Source organism: Argentina anserina, chromosome 1, assembly GCF_933775445.1.
Source record: "Argentina anserina chromosome 1, drPotAnse1.1, whole genome shotgun sequence".
Lineage (NCBI taxonomy): Eukaryota > Viridiplantae > Streptophyta > Magnoliopsida > Rosales > Rosaceae > Argentina > Argentina anserina.
In genome coordinates, this window is record NC_065872.1 from 8563281 (window position 1) to 8578155 (window position 14875).

General features: G+C 37.2%; 1 protein-coding gene across 1 annotated transcript; it reads right to left on the reverse strand.

Moving 5' to 3' along the window:
* Nucleotides 1-6201: 6201 nt before the first annotated feature.
* LOC126790848 (putative oxidoreductase TDA3) lies at nucleotides 6202-8393 on the reverse strand. Its single transcript, XM_050517201.1, has 2 exons — nucleotides 7508-8393; nucleotides 6202-6799 (listed from the first exon to the last, which is right to left on the reverse strand). The coding sequence occupies exons 1-2, from the start codon at nucleotides 8376-8378 to the stop codon at nucleotides 6417-6419; spliced, it is 1254 nt and encodes a 417-aa protein (XP_050373158.1). The 5' UTR covers nucleotides 8379-8393; the 3' UTR covers nucleotides 6202-6416.
* Between the last annotated feature and the right edge of the window lie 6482 nt (nucleotides 8394-14875).

Genomic DNA, 14875 nt, shown 5'->3' on the forward strand with positions numbered 1-14875 from the left:
AAACATCTTATTTGAATTCCAAGTATTGAGTAATTAATAAGTAATTTCCTTAATAGTTCACGATTTATGTTTGAATTCCAACTATTTCACCAAGTCTGTCCTAGACTCCTAGTCATAATTCCTAAGTAATATAATTAAATTGGTCAGAGGATTCAGGACATTATCATTAACTGTTGGGATATTAAGAAATGTTGGACTAGCAGGTATTAGATAATTAGGAACTGCGTTTATGGAGGCATGTATTGTAGCAAAGGTACCCAACTCTATAAGACTATAATTGCAGACTTGCAGAGTATACCAATGGTAATAACTGAAGCCTAGTAAACAAGGGCACATTGATTAAAATAGCACAAGTAATACACCTTACTGCACAATGGGGACCCAAAGCTTTGTGATGAAGAAATTAGGCACAATGTAGAAGAAGAAGTCTGCTTTCAATTTCCAGAAGTCACAAGGGGTCCTGGCTATCATGTTCTTAGCTCCAACCTGTCCTCATTTTGATGGTACACAGGCTCTAAAGGACCACCATATCTTTTTTTGTTCTTATATTATAATTCTAGAAATATCACACCCATTGAATTTATTGGGCACCAACCCTAATTTTGGAGTCCCTCACTGCATTAAGGAATCTCCTTTGCTATTTCACTATGGAATGCATTATTACACTTCTTTGATTACCTTTGCTTTCTATTGTTCTTTATGTGACATCAGCTTTACTAACCCTTTTGGATCTTTATAGGAAAAATTACTCAATAAAAGTGAGTAGGTGATCAGTTTTGGATTTAATTAGACCAAGATTTGAGAAGTGGACCATTCTTGCATGAACAACAAAGACTGGAATAGTGAGATATAGTAGACTTTGTTAACAAAGGCTCCTTTTACCCATAAGCTCCTAAGAGCTTACAGATCTATCTGTTTCTTGATTCAAGCTAGGAATAAAATTCTGGGCTGAAATGCTCCAAAAGCAAAACCTATCTTTTTCTTTGTTTTTAGAAAGCAGGTAACACATAGATGGAAGAAAAAGCCAGGAATGGTGCACTGCGGAAGTTGGTGGTTGGGCCATGGTTGTTTTGAGGAAGACCACCAAAAGAAGTAGCTTTCCCAAAGGTCTATTTAGAAACCACCAAAGCCAAGCTAGAACAATGACATCTTGACAATGAACAATATATCTTATGACTGATAAATTAGAATCTTCTTTGGTTCGTTTGCTTTAACTCTAATGTGTCAAACAATTCCTAGTTTAATTATGGATACCATGATAACCTAGATAAACATTTCCTCTACGTTTGTTGTTCAACGTTGACAATCCTCTAAATATGAAAATTTAATATGGATGATGTGCATTTGTGTTACTTGTGTTTGGTAAAATGGAAGTGTAGACGCTAGAAAGTCATGAGCTTAATACTGTAAGGTCTAGTATCTAAGGTTATCCTCGTTTAGAAAGTCGTATCTGATTCTATTATACTCTAAGAAGTATGAACGTTAATTAGTATATATCACTATAAACAAATATTGTATAATGTAACTCTTGCAAGAAATATATATATTACGACATATTTTGCAGATTTTTCTTTTTCTTTATTATTCAAAGACAGATCATCAGCTCTATGAACTTGTTGTTCAATATTCACTATAAATAAAGTCTTTTCTATTCGAGCTGCTTTCGCCTTCTTTTTTGCTTGTTCGTTTTTGTCTCCCACAGCTGAAGTTACAAGAAAATTTAGTACTCGACCATGTGATCGAGATAGCAAGCAATCGACTAGACCTTTCTCCCCACAATGAACGGATCAGCTTCGTCATTCTACTTCGTGGCACGCTATAGTGACATCTCTAGCCACGGGCGGAACCAGGAACTTATATGAGTTGGGGCAAATAATTATTCTTATTTATGTGAAGTATAATTTTTTTTACTATGTTATTCTTAAATTATGTATGTCGATATTTGTCATCAAATTAATGTTTTTCAAATTAATCTCTACACGTCTCTGTTTTGAATTTTTCATTTTGTATAAGAGGAGAATATATTTCGCATGATGTTCATTTATAAAATCACTCAATCTCAACTGCAAATTTAAATAAAAAGAACATATTTATCTAATGAATAAGTCATGAATTTAAAAACTAAACTAATAAACACTAAAGAGAAGAGTCCAACATAATAAAAATGAGAAGAGTATAAGGTTTTTTTCGTAAATAATCTGATATGTACTTTATAAAATAAATAAGAAAGTTTGAGTATTAAACTCATCGACTATCGAGAGTTGGGTTTTTAAGTTAACCATTTAGGAAAAAGAACAGAAAAAAAACCATAAAATCTGAGTGGGGCCCTAAACCCTAAACCCTCGTGCCTTTGTCTCTAGCTATATCTATTTGTCTTATTTGTATAGGTAAGGTCGGACTACGGGGTCGGCAACTGAGAGTAAAACCAATTAATACAGAGAAGTCACGAGTTTCTGGAGAGCAATTCATCGATATATAGAAGAGGTAATTTTTTCACAAGCAAGAGATATATGAGAAGAAGAATTTGTACGTTCTTTAACGAGTTAACTATATATTGTCGTCGGGTTAATATCTTGTCGATCAGTTCTCATGTGTACATACAATTGTAATATCAAACCAGAGCAGTGATAGGTTTATGCATGGCTAGCTCTGCGTTTAGTCTTCTTGTTCTCATTCTTCTTCACCAGTGCTAAGTTTCACTATCTTCTTCTTCTTCTTCTTGTGATCCATTTTCTCAGTGAGTAACTGAGTAAAAGCAACTTAATGCAACCACGAGCAATCATGCACGATCGATCAGAGGCTCGATCTTTCTGATCGATAGTAAGGATTTGATCGAACATAACTAGATCCTATATACAGTACTACGTACCCTTTCGCAATCACTAGAGCACGTACCTGTATGGCATGCTGGGAACTATATTGCACAGGTGTGCATGGTTCATCAAGGATCTAAATAGTTCAAATATGGGAAAGGCAATGTACGTTAATCACGGTTAATATGGCTCCTCAATAGGGAAAGAATGATTGTTGTCCATGCATTGATTGCGTCTACCCTGTTAGTCTATGAGTGTAAACAAAGTTATAATCCAAAATGATAAGCCAATCATCAAAAGAGTTAAATCTGTACTTTACCTAGCTATCTTCGATCGAGAAGATCAGAAAAGCAAATTTACATCACAAAGAATTCGGTGAAAAAAACAGTGACTAATTACTGACGAGCTGTGGAACCATCTTCATCAGGAAATGAAAACACGAGGCTGAACACTTGCAATAATTCCAAAAGAAGAAATAGATGGTTCGAAGAAGCACTGATGAAGAAGAAGAAGAACACTTGCAATAATTCCAAACAGAAACAATACTCTTGGGTCTTGGCCCCCAGAAAACCACAAGTAGGCTGCTGGGATGCTCAGGTGATTTCCTGATTGGTGGGGCAGTCAGCATTCGTCCTTGCCTTTATATTTTTCGTAGTACTCATTACTCGAAAGAAAATTTTACCAGACATCACTTGCATTTTCTACGGTTCTCGTTTTTTGTTATAGTTACGGTACTCTGGCTTGAGCTTTAATGGTGGTTTGTATGCTATCGTTTTGATGACGGGTTTTCATATGATTTGGGCATTGCAATTAGATTGTCATCTAGTGCTCGGGCATTACAGCTCCGATTTTGTACTCATCGATCATCACCTTGCTGCTTGTTACGATGGTGGCGGCATTGCCTACTAACATTGGTGTTGAGTGTGGTGGATTTATTATTATGTTATCAATTATAAGGCTTTCGGCCAATAGATTAGTGAGTCACTGAGTTGTAGGTTTCCTCATACTCCTTTTAGCTTGACCGAGTTGGAAACTTGTGCTATTTGTATTAGTTACTTTTCAGCCTAGTTGTTATGCATGTCTTGTAATTGGGTTTATCTCTTGATGATGAAATTTATTCATTTTTCTCTAAAAAAAATCATATTGCTATTCACAATCGAAAATAATCATTACGCTTAAATTATTAAGTTTTGTTTCTAACGCGCGCATATATTCTTTAGCCAAAGAAACTTCCACGTGATTAACAACAAATTTTTATTACGTATGTTTGGAACCAAATAAATGGTTTTTCAGAAAATGTCTAAACATAAGTGTTAAGTATAACCTTCCGGGACTATAGATAGGTCGGTGTAACTTGCAAGAACTCTAATTGCCCTTATAAACCATGCTTTATACTCCATCAGTATGGGGACGAATTTGGTGGGACAAGATTGATCTTCAAGTTTATAATCGATGAAACATTGAAACATGCATAACCTACAACAACAAACAACAAACCCTAAATTATTAGACACGTATCCAAGTGTCCGGTACAACTCTTACACTACATTATGCATGAAGGAGAATCCAGATATGCCCACAGAAATTCACCCACTAAGATTATCCCAACGAAAAGTCTAATCTCAATTAGCTGTAATATCACGTGGTAGGTCACGTTCTACTTACGCTTTTAAGCATGTGCTTATCAATATCAAATCCAGAAGAGAATGGAAAATGGAGACAGTACGCGAAGATTCAAGTGTGTTGGGAAACTTGAGGTGAGGTGGTCAAGCTTCGATAAATGAAGTCGACCCCGTGAATAGCTACTGCAAATAATTCACAACTCGGAATTAAGTACAGAACAACCGGGTCATACGGCGGTGCTTATATATTTTTTTATAGACTTTGCTTAACACAAATTCTGATAATCTTGGTGAGCAACATGGTTTTGCTTGCAGCTTTATCTGATATACTTTGTCTTAGCTTCTGTCAACTTATTGGGGATTAACAATGATTAGTTTAGATTATTGGCTGAAATCTTCAACACATATGAATGCAAACCTAGCTGATATTATGTCATTGATCCTGGGAATCACAATTCCAATCCCTTGGGGAATAAAGTAATCTTCTGTATTCTCTGGTGTGTATACTTTATGAAGACCTGAATTAATTTAATTCCCAATATGATGTCCTGTAGTCAGAAATGTGGGTTAAATTATTGAACTGGGGAATGTTTAGCTATATTTGTGTAGATGCTGAGTTAGTTTTAAAGGTAAATTTTTGGTATTGTCTATATGACTATTTGGACAATTTGATACTTAATCTTTGAAAACATATAGTTTAATATCATAAGTTCTCAATTATCATCCAATTTTGTACTTCTATCAAATTTGACTATATTTTGAAAGTTATTTTCGTCATTATAGATATAAACTCATTAATTCACACTCTACTTCATTTTTTCTCATTATCTCCAAATAGTCTTTACAAATTATCACAAAAAAATTTCATAGAACTGTTTCACTTAGCATTTGTATGATTTTATATCTAAATTTAAATTTTCTTAAAATAGCCATCACATCTATTTTATTACCAGTTTTAAGTAATTTTAAAAAAATTGAATAAAAAAATTGAGATTGCATAAAGACAATCTATTTCATTCGCGAATTTTTTATATTTTCGATATATGCGAAAGGGATGATTAACGGAGGAGATATATTAATTCTATTATCTCCAAAGGGAGGCAATTATAGGAAAATATATATATATATATATATATATATATAATGTGGATTTAGGGAGTTTAATGTTAAATGACGAAAATAACCCTAAATATATTATTAAAATTAATAGAGGTACGATAATGACTTACAAATGAAAACTTCACTCTTCAGGTATCAAATTATCCGTTTTCATACATTAGATACCAAATTATCCAAATAGTCATACATCAAGTTTATATGAGGAATTTCCCATTCTTTTAACTACCGCTATGCTTGATTATCATTGGAGGAGAGTAACTATTACCTAGTTTGTCACTGAAAGTAGCACATTCTTGTCAAAAAAATAAATTAGAAAGGATCAAACGAATTGAATCGGACAAATTGATCCCTGATGAATAAACAGAAGCTAAAAGCACTATTATACTGCTGGAAAGTATAGGTGTATATGGGTGATTTGTGTTCATGGCGCAAGTTTCAAGTTTTTCATTTGTGAAAGTACACCTTTTATAGGCCTTTTTTTTTTTTGCTCTAACAAGATTTTGGCTCAGATGGTCTGGCACATACTGAGATTATTACAGATTCAGATACTGACCTAGTGTTGAAAGAAAAAAAAAATGAAGACGAAGATCATTGAGAATTTCAGAGTGATATTAGTGCTCCGACAAAAACAAAAGATTAATAGAGCAATAACTGCAATTCAGCCAACGACAGAAGCCTAAAATGATCACAAGGTAGCAGAGCCCATGGTGAATTGGCCCACATTTCTGACTGCATTCGCAACGTGCCTATAAAATTTCCAGATAAGGTTGGAATTGGAGCTGTGTTTCTTATTTACATGCAGATATTGTCTACACCATTCACTTCATTACACTAATCCTTCCCCAAGTGTTTATATCCCAGACTAATGGCCCTTATTCGATAGGCCAACAAACCTAGCTGGACTAAACCTACTGAGATCGACAATGCTAGCTTGACCATCAAGTACAAGCTCAGCCATTGCAACACCAGTGGCAGGACCATTGAGAATTCCCCAACAATTGTGCCCAGTGGCCACATAACACCCTTTGATCCCTGGAAGCTCCCCAATCACAGGCGCACCATCATCAGTACAAGGCAGGAAGCATGCCTGCTCTGCCTTGACCTCTGCCTCTCCTTCCCTCAAATGGCTTGAGACACTGCTTGCCACCCTCTTCAGTGCTTCTATTGATTCTGGTTCTCCCGTTATTTCCTCTGGATTGTCCGGTATCTCTTCCGTAGATGACATCCCACATATGTATACCTCTCCTGCAAATCCACCAATCCAATCAACCATTTAGTCACTACACTTCAAAAGCTTATGTCAATTTTGAAATCAAATAAACTCTTGCACTTCAGTTATTGTCCTGAAGTGCTACGTTATCACTTTTGTTGCCGAATCTCGCTACAAAAATTGCATCAAATATTGAGCCACTACAAATACAAAGCTTCTAACCGATGTCATGCTTCATGCCAAATAAGCCTTGTCAAGCTAAATTATTGCTTTGAAGCACAATGCACCGTCTTCTTGGCAAACTATAAGTGCATACAGATGAAACAATTGATCAAAGCACAACATTTCACATAAACACTCAAAATGTATATCAAACAAACCGAGACAATGGATAGCCAGTTAACACAATTATCCAAGTTCCGCCACTGTGGATTGACAAGACAACGATTCAAAATGTGTCATCTCTACCAAAATAGACCCAAAAACTAAAATGCTTACATAGTCATGACCCATGACAACAATCCAACTTCAAGATGCTCATTTTAAAACGCTATACCAAATTAGCGCTTCTTGACTTGCACACTATAGCACTATGCTTCATGGCAAAATTTCAAAGCAGTTTTTCAACATTATCAAATGCATAAATGGATACCAACATATTATCAAAGCCAAATTACAATAGACACATGATACGAATACTCGTATACGAAAAATCGACCTAGTCAAGTTTCGAAATGTGGTACCTGTGGGGCGTGGATACACTTCTGGGTCCAAAGGCTTTCCTCCTTGAGCTGGGTGATAACTCAAGAACAGAGCATGAGGTGTAATAGCCTCAGGTTCTTTAGGCCTCAACACAATGCTATGTGCTTTCAGACCATACACTCTAAACAAAGACGACAGCATGTCAAACTTCCCACACCAAGGCCCAAGTGCCAAAACGACGGCGTCTGAGTTTATAACTCGCCCTCCTTCCAACACGACCGAGTCAACTCGCTCATCCACGACTCTGACCTCCGCCACTTTTCCGATCACTACTTCTACGCCGTAATCCTCAACGGCTTTGGAAATTAGGGTACGGGAGAAGAGCTGCGGGTGGAGCTGGGCCGTGGTCGCGGTGGTCCCGATCGTTCTGGGGCTCCGAGCCGACCCGTCGACCCAAGCTGGCAAATTGGACTTGCCGGAGTGCGGTTCGGAGGCCTGGGATTCAGTTACGGTGAGGCTGAGAGTGTTGAGCGGCCGATAGCCGTAGGATTCGGGGCCGCCGAGCTCGGAGGCGAGGGAGCGGTGGAGATTGAAGCTGGCGCGTGCGAGGGACTCGAGGGGCCCGCCGTCGCACCAGTCGAGGGCGAGGAATCCGCCGGATTTTCCTGAGGCGGCGCATGCGACGGAGGATTTCTCGACGAGAGTGACGGCGGCGCCGTTTTTGGCGAGGAAGTACGCGGTGCAGACGCCGATTACGCCGCCGCCGCAGACTACCACGCGCTTGGGGCGAGAGTGAGAGTCCATTGGTGGTGGTGCTGACGAGGATGATCGGATCCGAATCGGGTTGGGGGTTCGGGTTGGTCGGAGAAATGGAGGGAGTGATAGTGTTAAGGTTAAAAGCGGTGGCGCCATATCCGTGACCACTGGTTTTGATAGGTGATGAAGTGACACGTGTGTTCAGTTCGGTGCACCGAAGAAAATGGATAAATGAAGGCCCAAAAGAGAACTAAACTAGATGTGATGGGCCGGGCCGGGCCACTGGCATATTGTTTGATTCATTTGTTCAAAAAGAGTTGCACGGATTTGAACTTCGTATGCAACATTTGGTCAGTAATTGATCAACACACAGTACTCGATCACCTTAGCTGTAAGTTCAACGGCGTAAATAATAGTTTTGAAGTTGAGTTAATTACGTCGAAAGCTTTGATTGAACGAAGCATTTCCATCAGTCTACAGTTACAAGCCTATGTATATATGAACCCCTTGGACTCTTGGAGTACAAGTGATCGACACATTCTGCAGTCTCTGCATTGCATGCTTAATATCATCAACAAGCTAGTTAGCTAGTGGCCCAAGAGTATGATCTTTGACACTTTAGCAAAGACTCACAAATGGTTTCGGTACAATATGTTACTCTCACTCTCTGCGTTAATAAATTTACATTATGCATTTGACCAGAGTAGATCAAGTCCAAATCATCACGATTACGAAGAGCCATCAACACTGTTTAGGCAGTTTAGCTGAGCCACTGTGCGCAATCGGGCTAGCAAAGGCAGCGATAAACTGCCTGTAAGTTTGTAACACGCCATATCTTGTGAAGACTTAATAATCTTTGATTGCTAAATACATTATCGTGTACTACTGTACTAGCTGATCGAGTTGCTTCATAATTACAAAATATGATTGATATGTACATGCATTTCACTTTCCATGACTAATGTTGTACGAGTCTTGGCATTCAATGGTGTTATCAATGAAACAAGTTTTCCTGAAATTACACTATCGGTACTTAGCCATGCATGCGCACGGTTCTTGGTCAGATTTCACTATCGTTGAAATTCTGTTCCTAATTTCCATCACTATGGCCCAACAATCTGCATTTTCTCTAACTAAGTTCAATTATTTGAGGCTGATGCTAGGATATTTTCTATTGAATAAATCAAACTAATTAGAAAATCAAGAAATAATTGTCCATGTAAAAGTACCCCAATCATACTTAGTTCAAACAAATGATGCCTAGTTACCACCGAAGATGGAGGAGAGCTTTCGGCCAATGGGGTTGGTGATCTATTACGTACCTTTACAAAAGTTTTTGTTTTCAACACACAATCAAAAATCTTAAACAGTGCTAATCGGTCATTTTGTAGTCCACAGTCCAGAAAGCAAAGAAACTCACAACGGGTGCTCACCAGTTACCACAAATCATAAAGCAAAGTCAAGCAACGAATATGATGTAGGGTTATGCCCAACAACATGATTCAAAAGACAACTGGAAATGATCGTAGAAGGAAATTAAGATGAAGCAAGCAGTTAGAAGTCAGTATCAGAAGCAAAAGATGCAAGAAGAAAACTCCAATAATTATAAGGCTCAGCGGCCACAAACGAACAAGGAAGAAGAACCATCCTAAGAGATGTAGGTAAACATAAGACCCTACAATTCATTCCGGACCAACAAAGAATCGGAGAAGTGCTGAAGAGAATATAAATTTTTCAATCTAAACGTCCCTCCAAGATAACCAAACCCACCGTCCAGTCTAGTGGCCTGAAAAATCATGACTGAGTTGAGTTTGGCTTTGTTAGGCGCCTTTCTTGACTTGGTAAGAGTAATCATTGTGGTACTCACAATTGGTTTTATGGTTTCCGAATAATTAAAAGCTCCGGCATTGGAAAAGGAAAGAAGAAAACTTGACATTTAACGAACTTCATTTTTCAGTTCTAGCTAACCGAAGGATCCAACTCAGATCGATGGTGTTAGCGTTCAAAGCAAATGTTTCTTTGCTGATCGACTTGCTGTGAGATACGACTTGTGCTGCGCTCACTTACGTTCATGTTCGTAAACGCACTTGAATAATTCGTGCGCGCTTAGTGAAGGTAATTCCTAACTAATTAGAAAGTGTGTTTATATCAATTATATGTATTACTGATCACGAATGAAATAGTTTGTAATTAAACATTCTTACTTTTGCTCGATCGCTTATCATGCTCTTATATGAGAAACTCATAATTGATTTAAGGGAATGTGGCCGTCCATAAAAGCTAGGGCAAGATGCTCAACGGATTGAGTAATTGTCCAAAACAAATTATATTGTACGTATAACCGATTTTATATCCATCTGCTGACGCCTTTTGTACCCAAATAAACTTGCCTACATTAGACATGAATCATGAATGCCAAAATGCATATGATTGATGAAATATACATACCTACACAGATACATTGAAATATGAATGAATTTGGATGGAAAACACATCTTGTTTGCATATATGTACTGGGATAAGGGATCTGTCTATGGTGCAGCGCTGCACACCATGCAGCACATAATCATCACCGTTTAAATTCAAACTTCTAAAATCTTGTGGTTCTCATGACATTTTGAAGTCAATTTTTTGATTGACTTTTTTTTTCATACATACACAAAACAGTCTGCATAGTGTGCAGCACTGCATAATAGACTTTTCCCTGGGATGAGAACTGTTATCTAAAGAAAGACCATACACACTCCAATCACATATGCACCTATTTATATTTTTGCTCTGAACTGTCATCATTAACATACGATGCGTACATCTTAGGAGTTCCAATTAATTTTTCAGATGCATTGCATGCTTTGTATTTTATATATATATATATATATATATATATTCTCAAATAAGGAGGTCTGCACCAATGATTTTGGTGCCGGTTTCCATTTTTGAACCACTTTTCGGTCGAATTTCCTCATCTCCACCGTTTAATATCTATATAATATTGTGTAGATCATTTCTACAAACTTTTAGACAATTTGATGATCGTTAAGGTTCTCAAAATCGAAAAACAAATGGACGGACTGAATTTTGTCAAACATGAACCGTTCATGTTTTTAACAGAAAAACACAAGTTTGAGGGTCTTAACGATCACTAAATGGGCTGAAATTTTTCAGAGATGATCTACACAATATTATCTAGATACTAGACGGTAGAGATGAAGAAATTCGATTGAAAAGTGGTGCAAAAATATAAATATGTACCAAAACAGTGGTGCGGACCTCCGCAACCAAGAATGGATATATATATATATATATATAATTATGAGTAGACCATAAGTGTAGCTATGAGCTCGCAGACCTCCAACCTAACCAAAGTTCCCAAGGGGATTGACCCCTTGGGACTAGTACCAAAAATCATTGAGAGGCTAATAATTTTAGCTTCTTTCACAAGACCCTGTTCTTTATCCTAATTATTAAAGGTAGGTATTAATTTTATATCTCATTAGTCATTACTATAAACTAAACTACCTTAAAATAAGACGTGTATAATGTTGTACCACTTACAAACAAGGTTCTAAAACTCGCTACTCGGTAGTCGGTCGGCCGGCCAGTGAGTAGCGAGTAGAGGAGTATTCGGATTCTAATTTCTGGATTTTTTTATTATTTTTAAAACATATAATCTAATATATAATGTCCAAAATAATAAAATAGTTCATAAAATATTACAATATTTAAGAGATAATAATGTATAAAAAATAAAAACAACCATTAGTCCATTACAATAACATAAGTAATAAAAGCAAACCAAATTCAATTCTTGCAAATAATCCAAAGCATATGTAACTATGCCTCAAATTCTTCTTCTCCATATCCATCTTGTACTCCCTCCGAATCCGACTCAAAATCAAAACTCAAGTCATCTATTTCCTCTTCATCATCGGATATAAAATCATCCTCATCAAGTTCCCTAATTTCTTGGATTCTAGGACCTCTTCTAGGCTCTAAGCCACCATCCACTCCCAATTCCTCTCCAACCCTTTCACTAGGAAGATTCGAAACAACCCTAAAATCTTGCTTTTTTTTGACCGAGTTGACCGATTTAGACCCGAGTTGGACTGAGTTGGACCGAGTACTCGGCCGATTTTCTTCCCGCCGAGTAGAGGCATTGAATAGGTCAAAATCGCCTCAGTTACCAGCCGAGTACTCGGGTTGACCGAGTTTTAGAACATTGCTTACAAACCAAGACTAGCTCTATTAATATTGCGCAGCTACAATGTTTTCCTTTTTAAATAGTGATGTATATATTGTTAATTTAAACTACTGGTCGGATGGATTAGTAATTGATAAATAATGTCCGGTACTCGGGTTGGTTTGGCAACATGAATTGATGTATACATAACAATTGAATAGAATCTTATAGGTAGCTACCAGTATGAAGGATGTTCTCATTTCACCATTTCACAAGAAGTAATCAATGTTATCACTCGATCGATTCGGCCCTGTGTATTCATTAAGTACGTGCTTATTCACTATCTTATCTTATCTATTTCTCTTTTGAATCAAATAGATGAATAACTCACAAGATCGATGGTTACAATCATGTTGCAGTGCATCCAGAAATCAGAATACATTCTAGTGGGAAGAGTTAATTAGCATAACTATTAACTAATCAATTATATATACCTTGATAAGCCTCAAAACCTCTTTGATTATCTTATAATATGGGAAGAGTTGGCAAAGATGCAAAATGTACAATTACACAGCCAAAATAATGGAAGTATATGATTGTACCTATCAGTAGTTACATAATTACGGCTTTTTTGTTGTGAAGTAAGCTTAGAGTGAGAACTATCTTAATTTTCTTATAAGATGAAACCCTTTTCTGCAACCTCTTCTTCGTACATATTAGAAGAGCGACATCACCAATGTGGTAATGGTTGTAATGTACTGGTGAGCTAGCTTACCCTCCAATCCTCCATAGAAGACATGCACTTGAATTTCGAAGACATTATATTAAAGTGCCTTGTAGGTAATGCTTCAGAAAGTAGAGAGGATATATAGATCATATATAAATCCAATGTTAAGACTTGAATTTCGAAGACATTATATTAAAGTGCCTTGTAGGTAATGCTTCAGAAAGTAGAGAGGATATATAGATCATATATAAATCCAATGTTAAGATTAATAATGGGGAGCAGTGTTGCTTAGATTCCATCAGTGTATCTAATTGCTTGGTCGCAGTAGGAAAGAAATGCCACCAAGTTTTCAGTTGGAAATAAAGCAGATAAGTAGCTAGGAGGATTATATTAGTTAAAGTGATCTTCATGTATATGTTTAATCAATCATAAGCTAGAATTAAGTTGGCCTTGCAAGCCTGCAAGGTGTGGTCTAGAAATCATATATAACTATTATAGGCTTCATCAACTAGTAATTTTGTATGAGCAAAGCAACATATACAGACTGAATTGACTGCCCCACCCACAAACTCTTTTAGGAGGTGATCCATTCAAATTATGGATTGTGTCATTGTATTCCTCAAAGTCATGCATATATAATGCCATACAACTGTAAGATGTATCCTCAAAGTATGATCTAATTAAGTAATGATACATTAGTAGGCTCGATTATCCAGAAATAAGGATAAAGATTCAAAGTACCGACGTGCACTAATATGAATAGACGGTTAGATTACACTACGTACATTGTTGTTCGACACATCAAGAGTTGAACTTCGAGGCTTTGATTTGTTGAGTTTCATCACATTTAGAGGTTCGTAAATTTTACTGCTGATGCTTTCATTCAAATCGGTCATCATGTATGAGCTAGTGAATAGCTGGACAACTATTTTTCCTTCTGATCTGTCGCAGAGGATCATAAGTTTGACATCATCCCCCCTGCCGCCCCGGCCACAATAGTATATCCACTTCTTATCGGAATGGCTCTGATAAAACTTATGTTTTTTATAGCCCGTGTTGTTTATCAGGTAGTTAAATATGATGTGCGATAGGATGTTAATTGGGAACTCTCATAGTCTCATTCATGATTCATGAGGAAGTTGTGCGAGTAATTTTCAATTATGCAATCATAATCATTATTAATCAGCCAACTGTTCTGGATATGATCATCTACAGTTTTATAATTCAGTTGATGCGTGTTTGAACTTGTTTGACCATCTTTGTCCCCGTAGAATTCCGACGGGGCTATAATCTTGAGCATTATGGGAAAGTCTACTATCTCCGGCAACCTACAAATCATAAGCAAGACGGTGTTAAGGTTGAAGACCGAGCTTGTCAACCTTCAATTCTCGGATGCATAAGTTAGCTACATGATGATATATTGTATGAGTAAAGTGGAGAATGAAGACTTACCCAAATGGAGGGGGATGCCTATTCATAGTCAAGGAGTGAGTGTGTGTTCAGTGAAATGGCCAGAATGTCCCCAGTGAGAAATGTGAAGTTAGGACATGTTTTAAGGCCCAATGGAAGCCCAAAGTTGCGTAGTAGGCTCTGGTGACTATGTTACGGCGAGTGGTCCCAATGTTTATTATGCTGCCTAAATGGTCTCTCAATTATAACCCTTTTTGTGCATTGTAGTATATGATAAAGTAGGGTATCGTTCTAAGCTATGGATTGAGGGTGCTTCTTGTCAATTACACGTCAAAG